At 41.0% G+C, this 22460-nt stretch overlaps 2 protein-coding genes across 2 annotated transcripts in view; one reads left to right on the top strand and one right to left on the bottom strand.

The window, feature by feature from the left end:
- Nucleotides 1-15098, top strand: part of SMPD3 (sphingomyelin phosphodiesterase 3) — a 387050-nt gene extending 371952 nt beyond the window's left edge. The window contains exon 10 of the mRNA XM_029608663.1: nt 12862-15098. Coding sequence (XP_029464523.1) covers nt 12862-12963 — 102 coding nt within the window. The 3' untranslated portion in view covers nt 12964-15098. The remainder of the gene's footprint in view (nt 1-12861) is intronic.
- PRMT7 (protein arginine methyltransferase 7) overlaps nt 1-22460 on the bottom strand; it is a 323317-nt gene that overhangs the window by 5152 nt on the left and 295705 nt on the right. The window contains exons 20-21 of the transcript XR_003857729.1: nt 15986-16189; nt 779-833 (exon numbers count right to left, since the gene is read on the bottom strand). The gene's annotated coding sequence lies outside the window, so the exon portion shown is untranslated. The remainder of the gene's footprint in view (nt 1-778; nt 834-15985; nt 16190-22460) is intronic.

Raw genomic sequence — 22460 nt, 5'->3', positions numbered from 1 at the left:
TCTTCAGAGTAGGTTACATTCACCATTGCACTCTATCCCCTTTCAGTCAACTAGTTTGTAATCCACGCAACTACCTTGGCATTCACTCACAAACCTCCTATGCGGGACAGCATCAAAATCCAAGTACATCACATCAAGCGCTCTTCCTCGATACAATTCTCTACTCACCCAATCAAAAACATCAGATTTATCTGACAGAACCTTCCCTTAGTAAGTCCATGCTGCCTCGGGTCCAGCAACCCACCGGCTTGTAGACAGTTCTTTTTGCCTTTATTTTTTTCAGCCACCTCCTTAGAGAACCAGATAAGTTTCTTTTTCCTCTTATCGTTTACTTTTCTAACATAGAGATTTGTTGTCTTTGTAATAATTCCTTTTAACTTGGCCCACTGTTGTTCCACCTCATCCATTTTCTCCCAGTCTTCCAGTTCTTCCTCCAGGTATGTCCCCATTTTAACAAAATTTGTATTTTTTAAATTCAAAACTCTGGGCTTCATGTGATTTCTCTGTATCCTATTCACAAAATCAAACCAAACCATCTGATAATCACTGGTGCTCAGGTGAGCCCCTACCTGAACATTATAGACATTATCACCATTAGTGAACACCAGATCAAATATCATACCCTCCCTCATGGATTCCATTACCATTTGTTAGAGCAGAGCCCTTGAAGAGCATCCACTATCTCTCTGCTTCTCGTAGATTCCACAGAAGGGATACTCCAATCCACATCTGGCAGATTAAAATCTCCAACATATAACATTTTGCTCTTCTTTCTCACCTTTTGGATGTCTTCAATGAGTTCTCTGTCCAGTTCTTCCATTTGAGACGATGGCCTGTAGATCACACCAGTAAATATGGAAACAACATTTGTTACTAGTAATTTGTAATCTTTCATATAAAACAACCTCAATTCCTGAAGACTAGGAGATGGCCAATGTGATACCAATTTTTAAAAAGGACTCAGTGGTGATCCGGGAAACTATACACCAATGAACTTTACGTTGGTGCTGGGCTAATGGTAGAAGCCATTCTTAAAAACAAAATCATTGGACAGATAGACATGGATTATTGTGGAAGATCAACATGGTTTTAGCATGAGGAAATCTTGTCTTACCGATCTTTTAGAATGTTTTGAAGGTATAAATAATATATAGATAAAGGTGAGCCAGTTGATATAGTGCATTTGGATTTTCAAAGGCATTTGACAAAGTCCCCCATGAGAGACTCCTCAAGAAATTATAAAGGCATGGGATAGGAGGTATGGCGTAGCGTCCATAGTGCATGGTGGTGCACAAGCACCACCAACTTTCAAAAAAGAGCATTCCATGGACCACTAATTAAAATGCCATCCCTGTAGTCGCGAAGATGATCCGTGATACATGGCTGCCATGGGAGCCCATCCCTACTGTGGTAAAAAAGGCCCGTGTAAAAGGGGTACCCAAAGGTAATAAAAATAAAACAATTGTGCAGGAAAATGCATGGAGGAGGAAGGCCAGGGCACTGTGAGGAGCCTGAATGCCACAAAGAAGAGAGAGCTTCATGGAAGCAAGAAGCAGACTGATGAAGGGGGTAAACCGGTGACCACATCAAGCCGCATCAACAGAGCAGCAGGAGCAATGTCAAAGAGCATGATGTGAGGAGGAGCCGCTGAGGATGCCAAACTTTTCTGAAGGCACTCGATCATGGCGGGGCAAGGAGACGGGAATGGGGACTCTCAATTGCCAGGCCTGATGCGACGAGGAGCGGGAAGGGCCTTGTCAATTGTAAGCCTTCTGTTGCCTACCTCAGTGTTTCCAGCCAGGTGACGCAGAGCAGCAGTGGCAACTAGAGCCACCAAACCGACAGGCCTTGGAATAAAGAAGAGAAGAGGGGCTGGATGTGGCGCTGTGAGGAACAGAAAAAGGAGAACAGGAACGAGGCCAGAACAGCTGATAGAAGGCAGGAGCAGTGAGTGCCCTCAATCAGCGCTGCCACAATTTAAAAAAAAAGGGGGGGGGGGGGGAATGACCTGGAAATGGTGTTGGGGTCCATGAAAAGTCCCCGGTGGAAAGAGTACATTTGGGTCGCAGTTCCAAGATGTCGCATGCCATGAGGAAAGTTTGGCTTCCTCAATGGCTCCTCCTCATATCGTGCTCTCTGTTGCTGCTCCTGCCACTGTTCTCTTGACGCAGCCTGATGCTGTCAACGGCTTACTCCCCTTCATCGGCCTGCTCCTTGCTCCCACTACACACTCTCTTTCTTCTTCGCAGCATTCCGGCTCCTCATAGTACTGCGGCCTTCCTCCAACGAGCATTTTCCTGCAACATCATGGCTGCACAGGGCCCTTTCCTAAGGGCTACTTCAATTTCAGCTGTTACTCTGGGCCTGACTCTCAAATTCGGCTTACTACTGCCACCGTTGCTGTTGCTTCTCCATGCCACTGAGCCTCTAGCCTCTGGCGATTCTTGGTAGCCACGCGCTGAGCTGTCTCTGCCTTCGGCTCAGCTGTTTCAGGCCCCTTCATCCTTGTAATCCTAATCAGTTCCCTTAAAGCCTTGGGTAAGTTTCATTTTTAATTTATTAACTTTGGGTACCCCCTTTTACACCCACGATGCAAGGGTGCCATGGGAGCCCATCTCCATCCCAAAGAAGGGGTTTGGGAATATGGCCCGGTGCGTGCATATGAGAATGGAAGCCTGAGTTTGGATATGTGTGTGTAGGAGAATGGGAGCCTGAGTTTGTGTGTGTGTGTATGAGAATAGGAGCCTGGGTGTTTTCTATGTGTGTGTTACAGAATAGGATCGTGAATGTGTGTAAGAATGGGAGCTTGTGTGTATAAGGAAGTCTGTGATAGAAAGCAAGAGCCTGTGTGTATGTGTGAGGGAGGGAGAGAGGAAGGAAAGGGAGCAAAGAAACAGAAAGAGAAAAATGACCCTGGAGAAGGAATTAAGAAAAGACTGACAGAGGAAAAGTGGAAAAAAAAGAGACAGGACCAACTGATTATAAAAATAAAAAGATCAAACAAAGGTTAAAAAAAATTATTTTGAGTATTTACTGATTGGAATATGCCATCTTGGGGTATGTGCTTTTCTTTTATGTTTGTATTTTGCTCTTTAGAGTTCCACTGTTCAGAGTCTGGTTTCTCAGGTTTTCTATTTTGGTTTTGTTTGCATGTTTTTACATCTAATATATAGTCCTTTATTTTGTATTAAGTAAAGATTGGTCTGTGTTCTGCCTGTGTGTGACTGAGGTGCAGTGTTCCTGCTAACATGCAGGTTCTCTGCAGGGATTTGTAGCAGTCCAGCTTGTTCTGTTACCCCAGTAGGTGGTGTATTAAGGTTCTAGGGCCTAGTGTAGTATTTTCATTGCTACTTTTTCATAAAGTTGCTGTTATTTGAGTCCTCAGAGTCAGTGCTGTGATTGTATGATATGACAAGGTTCTAGGCATCTCTTTTTTTGGCCAGGGTTTGTATTACGTCACAAAATGTTTAGCAGTGCAGGGAGTCTTTTTGCTGAGGTGATACCAGATTTTGAATATATTTTTTTCATGTTGGGTTGTAATGTGCCAAATAGCAAGTGTAATTGTGTGTACATAGTTTTTTTTATTTAGTCACATGGCAATAGCAAATTTTCTGGTGCATCACCAACTTCAGCAATCACCCTACGCCCCTGAAAGGGGGCAGTATTCTATTGTGGACTGGTAACTGGTTAACATGTTGGAAACAGAGGGTAGGACTAAAGTGGTCGATTTTCCAAATGGAGAAAGGTTATTAGTGTAGTACCACTGGATCATTACTGGGATGTGTGCTGTTTAACAAATTCATGAATGAGCTGGAAAAAGGAACGAGTGAGGTAATCAACTTTGCAGATGACACAAAATTATTCAAATTTGTTAAAATGGCAGCAGCTAGCAAACAACTTCAGAAGGATCCTGTGAGACTAGGACACTGGGCAACTGAATGGCAGATGAAATTTAATGTAGAAAAGTACAAAGTGATGCACATAGTGAAAAATAATCCCAACTAAAGGTACATAATGTTGAGTTCCTATTGGAAGTCACTATCCATAAGAACATAAGGGGCCGGATTTTAAAAGCCCTGTGCACGTAAAACCGGCAGGATTTACGCGCGCAGGGCACTTGCGCGCCGGTGCACCTATTTTGCATAGGCCTCCGGTGCGCGCACAGCCCCGGGACACGCGTAAGTCCCGGGGCTTCGTAAAAGGGGCGGGGGGAGGGGCGTGCCCGGGGGCGTGCCCGGGGTCAGGAGGCGGTTTGGGGTGGGTCCGGGGGCGTGGTGCCGGCCCTGGGGCGTGGCCGAGGCCTCCGGACCAGCCCCCGGGTTGGGTGATGGCGCGCCAGCAGCCCGTTGGCGCGTGCAGATTTACGCCTGCTGAAAGCAGGCGTAAATCTGCCAACAAAGGTAGGGGGGGTTTAGATAGGGCCAGGGGGGTGGGTTAGGTAGGGGAAGGGAGGGGAAGGTGAGGGGAGGTGGAAGGAAAGTTCCCTCCGAGGCCGCTCCAAAATCGGAGCAGCCTCGGAGGGAACAGGCAGCGCGCGCCGGGCTCGGCGTGCATAGGTTGCACAAATGTGCACCTCCCTTGTACGCGCCAACCCCAGATTTCATAAGATACGCGCGGCTATGCGCGTATCTTATAAAATCCAGCGTACTTTTGTTCGCGCCTGGTGAGCGAACAAAAGTACGGGCGCGCGCAATTTTATAAAATCTACCCCAAGAAGTTGCTATACTGGGTCAGACCAAGGGTCCATCAAGCCCTGTTTCCAACAGTGGCCAATCCATGTTATAAGTACCTGGCAAGTACCCAAACATTAAGTAGATCCCATGCTACTAATGCCAGTAATATCAGTGGCTATTCCCTAAATCAACTTGATTAATAACAGATAATGGGCTTCTACTACAAGAACTTATCAAAATCTCTTTTAAACCCAGCTACATTAACTGCCCTAATCATATCTTCTGGCAACAAATTCCAGAACTTAATTGTGCATTGAGTGAAAAAGAATATTCCCTGATTTGTTTTAAATGTGCTACTTGCTAACTTCATGGAGTTCCCCCTATTTCTTCTATTATCCAAAAGAGTAAATAACCTATTCGCATTTACCCATTATAGACCTCTCATAATTTTATAGACCTCTTATCACATCCTTCCTATCTCCTATCCAAGTTGAACAACTCTAAACTCTTTAGCCTTTCCTGATATGGGAGCCAATTCCATCTCCTTTATCATTTTGGTTGCCCTTTGCTATACCATCTCCAGTGCAACTATATCTTTTTTGAGATGCGGCAACCAGAATTGCACACAGGACTCAAGGTGCCATCTCACCATGGAGTGATACAGAGGCATTATGACATTTTCTGTTTTATTCACCATTCCCCTTCCTAATAATTTCTAACATTCTGTTTGCTTTTTTGACCGCCGCAGCACTCTGATGATTTCAATATATTATACATTATAACACCTAGATCATTTTCCTGGGTGGTAGCTCCTAATATGGAACCCAACATCATGTACCTATAGCATGGATTATTTTTTCCTATATGCATCACCTTGCACTTGTCGACATTAAATTTCATCTGCCATTTGGATGCCCAATCTTTCAGTCTTGCAAGATCCTCCTGCATTTTATCACAATCTGCATGTGACTTAACTACTCTGAATAATTTTGTGTCATCTGCAAATTTAAAATATCCATACTGGGTCAGACCAAGGGTCCATCAAGACCAGCATCCTGTTTCCAACAGTGGCTAATCCAGGCCATAAGAGCCTGGCAAGTACCCAAAAACTAAGTCTATGCCATGTTACCATTGCTAGTAATAGCGGTGGTTATTATCTAAGTCAACTTAATTAATAGCAGGTAATGGACTTCTCCTTCAAGAACTTATCCAATCCTTTTTTAAACACAGCTATACTAACTGCACTAACCACATCTTCTGGCAACAAATTCCAGAGTTTAATTGTGCGTTGAGTGAAAAAGAACTTTCTCCAATAAGTTTTAAATGTGCCACATGCTAACTTCATGGAGTGCCCCCTAGTCTTTCTATTATCTGAAAGAGTAAATAACCGATTCACATCTACCCGTTCTAGACCTCTCATGATTTTAAACACCTCTATCATATCCCCCCTCAGCCGTCTCTTCTCCAAGATGAAAAGTCCTAACCTCTTTAGTCTTTCCTCATAGGGGAGCTGTTCCATTCCCCTTATTATTTTGGTCGCCCTTCTCTGTACCTTCTCCATCGCAATTATATCTTTTTTGAGATGCGGCGACCAGAATTGTACACAGTATTCAAGGTGCGGTCTCACCATGGAGCGATACAGAGGCATTAGGACATTTTCCGTTTTATTCACCATTCCCTTTCTAATAATTCCCAACATTCTGTTTGCTTTTTTGACTGCCATAGCACACTGAACCGATGATTTCAATGTGTTATCCGCTATGATGCCTAGATCTCTTTTTTAGGTGGTAGCTACTAATATGGAACCTAACATTGTGTAACTATAGCATGGGTTGTTTTTCCCTATAAGTATCACCTTGCATTTATCCACATTAAAGTTCATCTGCCATTTTGATGCCCAATTTTCCAGTCTCACAAGGTCTTCCTGCAATTTATCAGAAACTGCTTGTGATTTAACTAATTTGAACAATTTTGTTTCATCTGCAAATGTGATTACCTCACGCATCGTATTTCTTTCCAGATCATTTATAAATACTGTATATTGAAAAGTAAGGGTCCCAATACAGATCCCTGAGGCACTCCACTGCCCACTCCCTTCCACTAAGAAAATTGCCCATTTAATCCTACTCTCTGTTTCCTGTCTTTTAGCCAGTTTGTAATCCACGAAAGGACATCGCCACCTATCCCATGACTTTTTACTTTTCTTAGAAGCCTCTCATGAGGAACTTTGTCAAACGCCTTCTGAAAATCCAAGTACATTACAACTACCGGTTCACCTTTATCCACATGTTTATAAACTCCTTCAAAAAAGTGAAGCAGATTTGTGAGGCAGGACTTGCCTTGGGTAAAGCCATGCTGACTTTGTTCCATTAAACCATATCTTTCTATATGTTCTGTGATTTTAATATTTAGAACATTTTCCACTATTTTTCCTGGCAATGAAGTCAGGCTAACCGGTCTGTAGTTTCCCGGATCGCCCCAGGAGCCCTTTTTAAATATCGGGGTTACATTAGCTATCCTCCATTCTTCAGGTACAATAGATGATTTTAATGGTAGGTTACAGGAATCAAACACATAGTAACCATCCGTTTCTTGTGGCCTGGTTTGGCCTCTGTTGGAAACAGGATGCTGGGCTTGATGGACCTTTGGTCTGACCCAGCATGGCAATTTCTTATGTTCTTAATACAATTTAAGAATTGGAAGTTGACTCAAACTCCCACCCAACTGAGATAGAATGGTGATCCTCTAGGTGATGTGGAAGAGCCACAGCAAGCGAAGCTACAATCTTAGCTGTTTTCTGAGAGAAAAATGGTGCAAACTTTTCACAGGACACATGTGAAGGAACCAAAGAATCGCATGAAGAAGCTGTTGTAATTGTGCAAGCTATGTGAATCAGCTCACATGGGCAAGATGCAGCAGCTAAAATTTGTGATAAGTACCATCCATATGTGGCCTGATCTATAGTGCCTCTGTATGCTGTCAGTTTTATGAGATAACAACAGCAGAATAATGTGCGGCAATCAATTAAACTGGACAATACCACTTTAACCAAAACACTAGTATTTTAATTCAACATGTGCACACAGCAATTGTGCACAAAGGTTTAATCATAGAGTAGAAATGAGTAATCACAAAGAGCCCTGACACGGCCGTGTTTCGCGTCAGGCTGTGTCAGGGGGACCAATTCCAAAAATTCTAAAAAACAAAGCAAAATACTTGCAGTTATTGTGCAGTGTGGCGGACACAAGGAACAATTTTATAACAACATAGATCGAGAGGAACCAGGAAAGCACTTCTAGAATAAATGTAACAACAAAGCAGGAGATAACCAGCAAGAGTGCTATTTCTTTTCACCGATGGCATTCAGCCACCCAGACATTGCACTTTAATACTCTTAAGGCAGGGAAATATCGGGAGATATTATCTGTCTGCGTACTACCAGGGTTTTCATAGGTGCTATACTATCTAGTGATGTATGAAGGGAGGGATGCCAGGATGTAACCAGACTGCCCACATCATGAGTAGCCAGCTGGGATATAATTGGAAGCCACTGTGACTGTAGCAGCTTGATGTCAATCGGTGGTCTTTTCAAAATCTTACAAGGATTTATCCAGCTAACTGTAGAATATCCGGATATATTCGGCAGCATGGCTGCACCACTGAATACACTGCAATAGTTAGCCGGATAACTTTATCCTGTTAACTGGCAGAGATGCACAGCGGCTGAATATGGACCTCTCTTTGTTCTGCATATAAAAATTTCAAAAGCAGCACATTCACTGACAGCATTTCATTTCGCGAACTAGTACTTAGATGGAGAGTCCAAAGTTTACAGAGTTGCATTGCAGTTTTCAAGAAGAGCACTTTTTACAGGAAATAAGTATTTTCCTTCTCAAGAGAATTCCAGGTTATGTGTTTCTCTGAAAGGCACCAATTCTTGCTCAGTAAATTTAGAAAAGCTATGCCAGCATTTTCTTTTTTCATAAAGAGTGGTGTAAAGAAACCAATCCCTGTTAGAAACTTTAAAATTTTAATCAGCTCACAGCTCCAAACACTCTGATTAATCATGGTTAACCAACAAAGCAGCATAATAGCTAACAATTAGTTCAAAATGAGGCAAAAAGAGTATAATGTTCACAGGTCACCAGCTACTGTTGATTATCATCAGCTCCAATATTCAAGTACATCTCCAGAGGCAGCTCCACTGCTCATTTACTCCACTATGGTTGCACATGTCTCTCATTTACTGTTAAGGTCCCGGGCCGTGCCCCGGTCCCTCCACCTACCTCTGGGCCGGCCCGGGCTGCAGGAACTTGTATTCGTGCATCCAGGCCCGACATGGCTCCTGCCGCAGCTCTCCCTTCACGAGGGAGACGCCGCCAATCTGACATGCTGGGCCCTGCCCCCTAGGCGTGCGCGCGGGGGGGGGGCTCGAATCTTTAAGGGGCCAGCGCGCGAAATCGGGGGGGATGGCCTTCAGATGATGTCAGACGCTGCAGGGTATTTAAACCCTGCAGCTTGGCCTAATCCTCGCCTTGCAACGAGGTTCCTCTGCCCTAGAGTGTCTAGTTGCTGCTTTGACCTGCGTCTTCAACTCCGTCTTCTGATTCCTGGCTTCTGACTCCAGCTCCGTCCACGACTCCGGCTTCAGCTTCCGTCTCTTCAGCAGGTATCCGGTTCTTCTGTTGCCTGGAGGTTTCGCCTAAGTCCCAGCGGCTCGGGCCCTCACGGGCTCCTCCCAGGGGCACCGCGGGCTTCCGAGGGTGAAGTCTCTTCTTGCCTCCCGGGCTCGGCCGTTGCCTTGGATACCCTACTCGGGCTGCCCCTCGGGTCCTTGGTCGCAGAGGATCACACCTAAGTTCAAGAGGCCCGGGTTCCTACGGGCCCCTCCTGGGGAGACTTCGGGCTTCCACTGGCGAAGCCTTCACCGGAACATCTCTTCAGCGCCACCTCCCGGCTGCGACGTACCCTGTGGGTCCCCACAGCGCAACACCATCAGTCTCAGCCGGCCCAGGGGTCCACTCCCATAACATTTAGGCACAGATAACACCTTCAAATTGCTGTGCTAAGAACTGAATATTTTTCAAATAGTACAATTTTTTCTTTTGAAAACAAAAAGCAAAAAAACCTAGTAATGTAGCCTCCGGCACTTAAAATAATCATTAGGAGCAGTCCATGCTTTGTTCCTTCAAATTCTGCTGATTGGTTGCAAAGCTGGTCTCTCACAGAATTTTGCCTGGGCTGCTACTACACCTTGGGAAATCTTAAAGTGAAAGAACACATGATGCAATATCTATGTAGTATTTTAAATTGTGCACAAAATACAGATAACATTTAACACATATCACGTAGCCATGTTTACAAAAAATTACAGAAAACAATTGAGGTCTAACTATTCAATCAGTCCTGAAAGAGCTAAGTAGGAGGAGAACAAAATCCACTTCTGGTCACCCTGGAGGTAAAAGATTGTCCTGACTGTATCCTGTAATAGAGTTTCTAGTTATTGTTAAAGCCATAAAACAAAGTCAGAATGATGGCATTCATGAAAATATTTGATAAACAGTGCCATAATTCCTCATCTAAGAGCACTATGGTGTTCTAATATCCTAACTTTCAAAGCTCTGTTGCTCTTACCAAGCAGGTGATATAATAAACCAGGTAGATAAAATTTTCTCTATTCCCTATTTTTCCATGTCTCACAAGACCCTTCCATCTCCTTGTAATCCTGGTTTAAATTTGGAGGCTGTAGGTAAACCTTTAATGATTCATTCCCTTTACTACCCCACCTCTACCAGTATTCTTCATGGGTGGATGGTTCTGCAGCAAAGGATAACAATTATCTGATTATTCCTTTAAAGGTATGTATTGAGAGAGTATAGCAGTAGATAGATAGATATGGATATACATATAGATATAAGCTTCGGTTTCTGTAGTGTGAGAGACCTGTGTGATCAGAAGCAGAAAGAGTTTGGAGTCTCAGGGAACAGGACCTGCTTCTTTCTGAGTGTATCACTTAAGGCCTTTTGTTTTTGGTAGTCCAGTAGTGGCTGTCTTGTCGAAATGGATGCTGATGTAATGGAGGATTACTCCTAGGTTTTGGGGCCTAGTCTATTATCAAGAACCTTAGGGGGAATTATGCAGTTTGCTGTCAACAACAATTTCTTGAGCAAATGTAGGAAAGTAGATGCCAAAGAATGTCTTTTTCAATATCTTTAATGACTGGAGACGTATGAAAACAATAAAACCGTCCAACTCAGGCTAAGTTTCACCACATCCTAGTGGCTGCCTCAGGGGCTGTGAGACAAACATACTTATATAAATAATGAATAATTTGAAATCATAAATAAATAAAAACATATAAAAAATGTGGAACAATGGCATAAAATCAATAACATAAAAATGAATAGATACATAAAAACAAAATCAAAGACCTCACATAAAAAATTAATTAATTAATTAATGTAAAACAAGGAAACAACAAAAAGACATATCATTATACCATGTAAATTAAATGTAAGAGCATATGGGCAACATCAATCTAAAACCAAATAAAACAAGTGTGTGACAGACATGTATATTTTGAAAAAGTGTGTAGCAAACCTATGTGTATTTTATTTTAAAAACTCACCCACCTAGCTTGATGTTACCCAGGTAGAGTTCCATCAAGCTAGGTTGAGAGAACATTGCCCAAATCTCATCTTTGGGTGAGTTTCCTCACTCCGAAGGCCATCAAATCTTCACAAGAGACCACTGTTCTGTTCGTACGTCTCACGTTGAATGTCAAAGTGGCCCTTAACCCCCTACACTACTGCCAAAATGAATGAAACTAAAGGAGCAACAAATGTATATCCCTATTGGGAAGCAATAGAGGAGATGCCCAATATATGTTTAGTATTCTAGCTGGATTTATGGATGATTCAAAAGTTTTTCAAGATGTAAGGTTGATTAGGCTTCACTATGAATGTGGAAATTTTCAACAATGGGAAGTTCCAAGGGTAGAGCCCAAAGGTTTAAGTGATAGTTGTGGTCCATCTCTTATAGGATAGATCATTGGTCCAAATCTATGTAAATGATTCTAGGAGTCATCGAAAGGAGTTTCATCAGCAAAGGCAGCAAAGGCTGTGACTCTTTAATTCCAGGAAAGCAAAGGAAACGTGTTCTCGCTCAAGGGAATGAAGACATGCCAGGAGGTTTCTCATAGTCCTAGTGCTCTGAAATGGAGTTATCTCCAGGTCTTAGGTAAGGACAACTTGCCTGGGAGCCTGAATACATCAACAAGGTACTGCTAGACTTTCCAAGTGAGAGAGGAGGATTCTCCAGTTTCTAAGGAATGTGAAAGGAGAACATACCTATTGGGAGCTAGGGGACTAGCCAGCTTCCTACTAATTGACTCAAGAAGTTTGAAAAACCAATTTTGTGCTAGAAACTATAAAATTTCTGAATTTTGTCTTTTTCCTATTTTTGAACTGATGAAATTTTTTGTTGGGTTGCTTTTTGGCTTCAGTAATGCATATTTGTTTTGCAACTACACTCGGTTGTGGACATTCTGTTTTTGAAAAACTGAATGATTCCCTTGGATTTACAGCTTTGCTATCCACCATAGAAAAATCCTCATTCAGAGCCGCTCTCAGGTTTTTCTCAAATCTGTAGCATCTGAAGATTACCTCTCTCTGTTTCTGGGAATGCACTGAAAAAAGGGAGTTACAAAAGCTTAATCATTCAAGTAGAGAATGACAGACATGACTTGTCATGAGAAACGTGGGACAGAGAAGAAGGTTAATTGCACACACAAATGATATAAAATTTAAAGAAAGTTTCTCAGTTAAAATCTGTTATGCTTTCTCTTATAGTCTTTAATACACTGCCTACAGTCTAAAGCTGCTGGCAATCTGTAGAATCCAGGATAACCTATGTTTGGCTCTATAGACTAACACAGCTGTAACATGTTGCTACAGAAACTCATGGCTTAGTCATGGCAACTGTGAATTGCTGGTAGTCTATAAAGTGGGGGATATTGTTGTTTCTTCTTAAAATGAAAAATAAATTCATGGGAAATTTGGTTAATAGCAAAAATCATTTTAGTTGCTTGTTAGTTACATGATATAATTGTAAAATGAATTTGTGTTATATCTATTCCCAATGTTCTGGAAATACAATGCTTTTCAACACTACTTTTGTTTTAATGCAGGAACTGGAAGAGTTCAGTTTCATTACCCAGTTAGCAGGCCTGACTGACCACCTGCCAGTCTCTATGCGCCTGATGGTCTCGGCTGGTGAAGAGGACTCATAAGGAAAATCACAGCCCTGTCTTCGAGAAGACTAAACATAGGATGAAGTTTCAACTTGTGACTTATGTCCTAGGATTCTAGCCTTACTGTTGCCACATAAACAACAAAAGACCTAACCAGCTGGGTTCTCCATCATTCTATTTAAAGATTCTTTCAAAACATCACAACAGGAGGACAAGAAAGGAAAATTAATGTTAAGGCTGGGACTAATAAGAACTATTGTTGCAAGTTGCCCAGGCAACAGGATAGGCCAATCTCTGGAAATGTTCACTGTGGCGTGAGAGAAACCAAGATGGAAGTTCAAATTCCTTTTGAACCAGTGCCATTCTTATAAAGATATCTTTTTATACCACTATATAGCACAATTTAGTTTGTAATCGGTAGGTGAGATAGTGTTCAGTTTTTTTCTTTGCATAATTTCCTTGTATATCTATGAAGAGTTAAACTTTTTTGTAGCCTATTTTTGTTGGAGAATGCCTGCATCTCTAGTATGCACAGATTGCATGTTACTCATTTTTGAGAAAATAGCCATTACAATATCATAAGAAAAAGAAACAGAGAAATTAAAAACAAAATTGAATGGCTAGTCAATTTTCTATCAGCTTTGCAAGAATTTTTTTAATTATTATTATTATTTTGAAATCCTTATACGATTTGCATATTGATTATTATATTGCTTCTCGGATCTGCATTTTAGACAAATGTTAAAGAAATCAGATTTGAAGATTATCATTACACCATATTCATAGTGTATCTGATTGCTGTTTACTTTTAGAAATGAGGAAATACTGTAACTTCCATTATATCATCACTATGTCCTCTGTGTTTCTTAAATGTATTCCTGATGACAGTGATATTGAATGCTAACAGATGGATAGACTGATATGGCACATGAAATGAGCAGCATTCTGGAAATGACAGTCATGTGCAATAGGCTGGAAAATACGACAAAAAAACAACAGCTTGTAAATATTTTGCTACATATTGATTTAAAATGAGGTGTGATGTTTCCAACTTCAAAAGGTATGTAAAAAGCTAAATTAATTTCTATGCACAGAGTATAGATAATTCTTTGTTACTACCCTACTTTGCAGAACAATCATGATTATAACATTGCAAAGATATGCAATGGGAAATCTGATCACCATCACACAATACATAGAATTGATTTCTACAAACAATGATTGTCACCAATATAACAGTCCCAAACATTCCTAATCCTCAGATTTCCATTTTTTATCCATCATCATCAAATAGAGACCCTTCAACTGGATAACTTAAAAAAAGTCTGCTAAGTTAAAATGATCCTTGAACATGTAACATGCTAAACATAACACTCTACCGCACAAAAGGAAAATTAACTTTTAGAGTGATTCCAGACTAGATACATATGAAAACAAAATTTGTTCTCAAAGTAGTGATGGGCTAAAGGAGGCTCCAGAGAGATACTTGCTACACATTCCATGAACACAATGAGGTCCATATTCAGTCACTGGGCAGCTGGCATAATTAACCATATAAACTTATCCAGTCAACTGGGATATTCAGCAGCACAGGTGTGGGAGCAGTGCTGTATATACCCAGTTATCTTAAAGTTAGCTGAGTAAGTTTATCCAGCTAACTTTAGGACTGCTCTCCTACCTTTATTTGGAACTCCCCTGGACCATCCCTGATATTGCCAAATACGTTTTAAGCCAGTTATAAATGGTCAGCTGGCGGGATTTTCAAATCCCAGCTTTTTGTCTGGCTAAGTACCAAACTTAAACAGACAAATATGCTGGATTTAGACCTCGGTGTGTCTTTTCAAGTGGGAAAGAGTAGGCAGGAACCCTTGATAAGAAATTGGTAACACATCTCTATCCCAAAGGCTCTCCATGGAGCTAGAGGATAGCCTGATAAACAAAAGTTCTCTGTGGACAAGCAGGCAAATACAGCCAGACAAATAGGTAATATCACCAACTGCACCAAAACAGACATGTTGTCTCAGAACTCAAAAATGCAAAAGTCTTTCTGAGCCTATGTGGGCGTTCCTGCACACTGGCTCTGCATGATTCTCCTCATTCTTCCACTGACACGTGTACCTATTTTGAAGAGAATGGTGTTAAGCAGAGTACCACAAGGATCAGTGTTGGGACCGGTTCTGTTCAATATCTTTATGAGTGATATTGCGTAAGGGATAGAAGATAAAGTTTGTCTATTTGTGGATGATACTAAGATCTGAAACAGAATGGACATGCCGGAAGGAGTAGAGAGAATGAGACGTGATTTAAGGAAGCTTCAACAGTGGTTGAAGACATGGCAGCTGGGATTCAGTGCCAAGAATTGCAGAGTCATGCATCTGGAGTGTGGTAATACAAAAGAGATTTTTGTGATGGGAGGTGAAGGGCTGTTGTGCACGGAGCAAGAGAGGGTCCTTGGGGTGATAGTGTCTAGTGATCTAAAGATGGAGAAGCAATGTGACAAGGCGATAGCTAACGCCAGAAGAATGCTGGGCTGCATAGACAGAGGAATAATGAGTAAGAAAAAGGTGATAATGCCCTTGTACAAGTCCTTGGTGTTCAGTCCTGGAGGCCGTACCTCAAGAGTGACAGAGACAGGATGGAGGTGGTCCAGAGAAGAGCGTTGAAAAGAAATTAGTAGAACTAAGAGTCATGAAATGAAACTCCAGGGAGGCAGACTCAGAACTAACATCAGGAAATATTTCTTCACGGAGAGGGTGGTGGATGCCTGGAATGCCCTTCCAGAAAAGGTGGTGAAGACTAAAACAGTGAAAGATTTCAAAGGGGCATGGGATAAACACTGTGGATCCCTAGGGACTAAAGGATGGAAATGAAGAGGCAAGTGCATGGGTGTAACGTGCTATGTGGTGGTTGCTACCCTTGGTTGGTGGGCCTTAATGCAGCTCCAATATTGCTGTTTGCTTTAATGGGGGGAAAAAAAGGGGGGGGGGATCCGACTCAGACAGCAACCAATGAGGACACACTGGATTTTGGGGTTTGGGATAACAAATAGGAGTGGGGGTACCTTGCTGATGCAACTGTTGATGCCCTTGACCAATAAGCCTGATACTTTTGATGCTACCACAAGCTTGCTGGGCAGACTGGATGAGCCATTTGGTCCTTTTCTGCCATCATTATTGTTTCTATGTTTCTCTTCAACAGATCACATATTTTTCATAGGTTTTTTTGTAGAATGGTTTCTTCATCAGTTCTTATTTTTATGAATCTCCTAAAATAAAAAAAAAGAAAAAATAAGATAAGATATGTGAGGAGTCTCTCTTCAGAGGGGCTGCCATGTTGAGTAAGCAACCCTTCAAACTTTGCCATAAGTGCAACCATAAAATGGCCCCAGTGGGCTTTCATGTATTAAGTGTCCAGTGTTTGAGCTTGTCCCACAACGTGGCAAATTGCAAGAAGTATATGAGAATGCCTTCATGGGTGATAAAGTAATCCCAGTTTAAGCTCTTTTATGAGACTTCTTCCTCAGGTGTACTGGAACATTGTTAGAAGAGAACAAAAATCATCTAAATGAAGGAGCAGAAATTCTTCATCTTAAGCCCATTCAAGTTAGTACAAACATAGATTGCCTTCTCGATAGAGATATATTCATTGGTCCCATTCTTTGGTGTCTTTAATTTAAAAAAAAAACAATGCTAACTTATTCAAATTTGGCTCCATCCATGGTATTGACCACCTCGCTGTGGGTTACTTCATTGCCAATAACACTGGCCCCATTGCCTTTAACACCAAAAACACAGATGCCATCTTTCTTGGCATCAACACATTTAGAAAAGCAAAATATAAACTCCCCTCCTGTTCTAGTTCCAGAGTCAGACACTACTTCCACAAGTTTTCCATTGGATCATTCTTTTTTCCAGAAAATGTAGAAGGATTTTGTCTGTTCATATATGTGAGCATGATACCTATACCTAAAATTTCTACTCCAGTATTAGAGAACATGTTGCAGCATATTGAATCTGATTTATCACTCCCTCCTTTTCAACAACCTTTTCAGTATATCATACAATACAGTCTATGCAACAAAAGTCACAATCTCCTTTTCCTATACCATATGCGGATTCTGATTTTCATTACCATTCCCCATGACTCATTATCAGGTCTTTCTACATCAAACTTGACAAGGCTGCCTCCTGAACCCTAGCAAGAGACATCCAGGAGCAACTCTCCTCCAGAAGATTTATCATCTGCAATTTATTAAAAAATGGTGGAATCTATTCCATTCCAACTTCAAGAAGACCATGAGCCAACAGAAGACTTTCTAGGAGTCGTAAAATACATCAAAGCTCCAAAGCATCTATGTGCAGTTCTGGTTCACAAAGCACTATAGGTTCTACATACTAAAACATGGACCAATTCATTCATATTCTCCAGTCACAAGGATAGATTTCAAATTCAAGGTCAAGAACTGTCCAAGTTATGACAACATACAGTTACCTACGATTATTTGGTGGCAGAATCTGAGCTTCGAAAAGCCAAAAAATCTAAAATATATGCAAATAATCTATATAAAAACATAACTGCCATACTGGGTCAAACCAGGGATCCATCAAGCCAAATTACTTGTTTCCAACAGTAGCCAATTCAGGTCACAAGTACCTGGCAGGATCCCAAATAGTAGATAGATTTCATGGTGCTTATGCCTAGAGAAAGCAGTAGCTTTCTTCATTTACCTGATTAATAACAGTTTATGGACTATTCTTCCAGGTCCCTTCCAAACCCAGCTAGGTTAACTACCTTTACCATATCTTCCACCAATGAATTCCAGAGCTTAATTAGGAATTGAGTGAAAACATATTTTCTCCAATCTATTTTAAATGTGCTACTTAGTAACTTCATGGAGTGCCCCCTAGTCCTTTTATTTTATTTGAAAAGATAAACAGTAGATTTCCATTTACCCATTACATTCCACTCATGACCTCTATCACATCGCCCCTCACTGTCTCTTCTCTAGCCCCAACCTCTTTAGTCTGTCTTCATAGAGAAGCTGTTGCATCCCTTTTTCATTTTTGGTTGCTTTTCTCTGTACCTTTTCTAATTCTGCTATATCTTTTTTGAGATGTAGGAACCAGAATTATACATAGTACTCTAGGTGGGATTACACCATGGAACAATACAGAATTATTATGGATATTCTCCATTCCTTTCCTAATAATTTCTAACATAATGTTTGATTTTTGACTGCTGCAGCACACTGAGCCAAAAATTGCAACATACTGTTCACAGTGATGCCTAGATCCCTTTCCTGGGTGGTGACTCCTAAAATAAAACCTAGCATTGTGTAAATACAGTTTAGATTATTTATCCCTATGTTCATCACCATGCACTTGTTCACATTAAATTTCATCTGCCCAATCTGAGTCTTAGTCTTGGCAGGTCCTCCCTGCAAATTCTCACAATCTTGTGATTTAGCAACTTGGAATAATTATGTGTCATCTACAAATATGATCACCTCACTCATTGTTCCCTTTTCCAGATCGTTTATAATTATGCTAAAAAGCACCGGTCCCAGTACAGATCCCTGGGGCACTCCACGATTTATCTTCCTCCATTAATAAAACTAATCGTTCAGTCCATTCTGTTTCCTATCTTTTAACCAGTTTGCATTCCACAGTAGTACACTGCCTCCTATTTCATGATTTTTTAATTTCCTGAGTTGTCTCTGTTTAGGGACTTTGTCAAAGACTTTCTGAAAATCCAGATACACACTATATCCACAAGCTCACTATTATCGTGGTGGTCTATATTCAGTACCACACAGCCAGATAATTTTGACTTATCTGACTAAGTGGCAGTGGCTGAATATCTAGAACTTGTAAAATCTGCTGTTTTCTGGAATACATTGTTCAGAGTCAGCCATTTACAGTACTTAGAACAACTTTATTCCATGCATCAGTGCTCACTTCATAGTCATAGCTTTTCAGTTCTTATCCTAAGACACCAAGATCACTTCAGTAGGATACATTGCTTTATCGGTCTGCCCAATTCCTCAGGATTATGGAAAACCTATTTCCCAGCTGTACCCTTGCAGATTCAAAAAAATCCCTATCCAATGATCGTGGGCATCTCTGTATCAGGATTCATTGATAGTCAAAAGTCAGCCTAATCCTGCAGGGCTGTGTGGAACCTCCGTCCCGACTGTACCATTGCAGAATCAAAATCCCTAACTGATGGCTGCAAGCTTCTCTCTTTCTGGGATGGCTGAGCCCTCTCTCTTGTCACATGTTTTGCATCTAACTTGCCAATGCTTTCTCTTATTTTCTTCATTTGGATCCCTTTTACAGTGTTTGAAATAAATTATTTTTAAGCAGTTTGGCCTGCTTTTTAAAATAAACTTATTTAAAATATGTATATCCCAGCTATCTACTATTCTGCATAGAATACATCTGGTCTACACTTCTAAGATGGGATTTAAAAAAAATATCCACATCTGATGTAAGCTCTTAACCTTTGCAGTTGCATCTTTTAGGGGTTGTTTTTTTTTCCCAACTGTTTTCTTCATTTTATCATAGTCTCCCTTTTGAAAGTTAAATCTATTGCAGCAGTTTTCCTTCCTATAATTATTAAGTCAAATTTCATCATGCTATGATCACAATTGCCAAGGGACCCTATTTCCTCTTGTACCGAATCCTGTGAACCACTAAGGATTAGGCCTCTTATTGGTTCCTGCACCAACTGCTCCATGAAGCAGTCATTTATTTTATCTAGAAACTTTAGCTCCCTAGCATGTCCTGATGTAATATTTACCCGGTCAACATTGGAACTTGAAATCCCCCTTTATTACTGTTGCCAAATTTGCTAGTTTCCCTAAGTTCTGTTAGTATTTCATGGCTCGTCTGTTTATTCTGACCAGGCAGACAGGACAATACTCCCATGGCTATCCTCTTCCTCTTCACACATGGACTTTTTATCCATAAAGATTCCTTAACATATAGCATTTCTCTCCCTCCCCCCCACCCTATCATTGCAATGTAATTTGTATCTTGATATCACACCGTCTAAATGGCTTTCCTCTCACCAGGTCTCTAAGATGCCAGTTATGTTTATCTCTTCATTCAGTGTTATACATTCTAACTCTCCCATCTTATTTTTAAACTTCTGGCATTTACATACAGATATTTCAAGGTATGCTTTTTGTTTGTATTTACAACCTTCTTAGCAGTTGACAGGGATACTTTGTAATCTTTTAACGCAGTCTGCTCTTTACCTAAAGGCACATAGACTACTTTTGGTTTTATTGGAACCCCTCTGTCTGGATGCTCTGATGTCTCTGTTTTGTTAGTATCCTCCAAAGAATCCTCTTTCCGAACTATGTGCTGCTGAGCGACTGCTGGCTTTCTTCCACGTTCTAGTTTAAGAGCTTCTCTATTGACTTTTTAACCATTAGCTCCACCCTGGTTAAGGTAGAGCTAATCATTTTGGAATAGACTCCCCTTCCCCCAAAATGTTGCCAGTTCCTAACAAATCTAAAGCCCTCTTCTGTGAACCATTGTCTCATCCACACATTGAAACTCCAGAACTCTGCCTGGGGTCCTGCTACCCATGAAGTTCTGGATTTCAACCTTCTACCTAACAGCCTAAATTTGGCTTCCAGAACCTCCCTTCCACACCTTCATATTTCACTGGTGCCCACAAATACCATGATGGCTGGCTCCTCCCCAGCACTGTCTAAAATCCTATTTAGGTAATGCATGAGGTCCACCATTGTCGCATCAGGCAGGCAAGTTATCAAGCAGTCCTCATGCTATCTACATTCCTAATGAATGAATTGCTAATTAAAACGGCCATCCTAACCTTTCCTTCCTGGGAACAAGTCCTTATAGACTAACCTCTATGCAAGAGGATACTGCATCAACTATAAAGTACGTCCTAGTAGCAGGATCACTTCCCTCTACACAAATAGGCTCTCCTTCCAGGTGACATTGCTTCTCCATGGCAGCATGGAAGCTGCCAGACTGGAATTGTGACTACTACTCTGTCCCTGAAGGTTTCTGTCTGCCTCAGCTCCTCCAGGTCTGATACTCTACCCTCCAGAGATCAGACTCGTCATCTGACAGCCAGGTGCTCCTTGCATCTAGTCCGCACATACAACCTCTCACCAACTGCTAGATAATCATACATGTGGCACTTGGTACAAAAGACTGGAAGGCCCCACCTAGCTGCTGGGCTGCTGTCTGTATCTTATTATTGCTGAGTTGTTTGTTAATTAAGATTACTAAGAGAGTATGGATGCTTAATCTAATATAAAGTTATTTAAATGTATTTGGTGAATTTAATGCTAGTTTTTAATGACCTACAAGGGGCCAACAGTTACTCCCTTGGTTTATCTAAATCCTTGATTGATTCTTGTTGTGAAAAAATGTCTTTGTCCTCTTAATTGGATCAACAGTCTATATATCAAAGAATGTGCTTAGGAAGGGTGGAAGGGAAAAAAGACACTGAAAATGAACCTTTTTTATATATCGAACACACACTGAAAATTAACCTTTTAAAAAAAAAAAACACATCAAAAGGACTGCAGGCTTTTAGATAATATAGGCAAGAAAATCTTCCAGTCTTCTATTTTACAAAGCAGGAATCCTGCCCATAAATTTTAGATGATATGTCTGTATAATATTCTCCAAAAGATCAAACATGCCTCCGCTTCTCTTCCAACTGACCTCCAGTTGACGTTTGAAATTAACAAACATGACGCAGATGAACGTTCTTAGCATCTCATAAAATCCATTTATGATCATTTTGATACATCATTCGTATCATCTGTTATAACAATAGCCACTAGAAAACTAGTTTGGTTAAAAGCTTCAGGACTAAAGGACAGCAAGCATGACAAACTGGTTGATGCTCTGTATACAGGCAACAATCTCTTTGGAAACAAGGTCAAAGAAATGGTTAATCTTATCACAGAACACTGCACAACCCTACCGACTGACAACAACCACCTCAGATCCAGTGTCCGCTGAAAGGACATAGTCTTAAAAAAAACAATTCTATTAACCAGCAAGAGGTTTCATGCTATATCCTTATAAAATGCAGCATTTCTGAAATGCCCAACCACAGCAGCAACAATTGCAGAACAGGACACAGCCAAGAAAAAGATCACAAAATAAGCCTACTCAACATTGAAGTGAAAAAAAACAGCGCCTGGCTTTTCACTACAACATTCCAGTCCCTGAAAATCTAGAGAGGGAAAAACTAAGTTTCAACTACACCAATGGACCCTCATTACTACCGATCATTGGGTTTCCAACATCATTCATAAAGGGTACAAAGTAAATTCCCAGACACATCCTCCTGCTGGTCATCACTGTCCCTTCATTTCATAAGAGAGCAGTTGCTTATTCTGATACAGGAAATAGCAAACACCAAAGAACCAGATCCAGTATCAGAGATGTAAGGGATTCTGCTGAAGATACTTCCTAATTAATCCCCCCAAAAACGCAGGAGGTCTTACACCAATTTTAGATTTAAGTAATCTAAAA

This window comes from Rhinatrema bivittatum, chromosome 7 (genome assembly GCF_901001135.1).
Source record: "Rhinatrema bivittatum chromosome 7, aRhiBiv1.1, whole genome shotgun sequence".
NCBI classification, from domain to species: domain Eukaryota; kingdom Metazoa; phylum Chordata; class Amphibia; order Gymnophiona; family Rhinatrematidae; genus Rhinatrema; species Rhinatrema bivittatum.
Note: the sequence above shows the minus strand (reverse complement) of the source record. Positions and strands in the feature narration are given on the sequence as shown.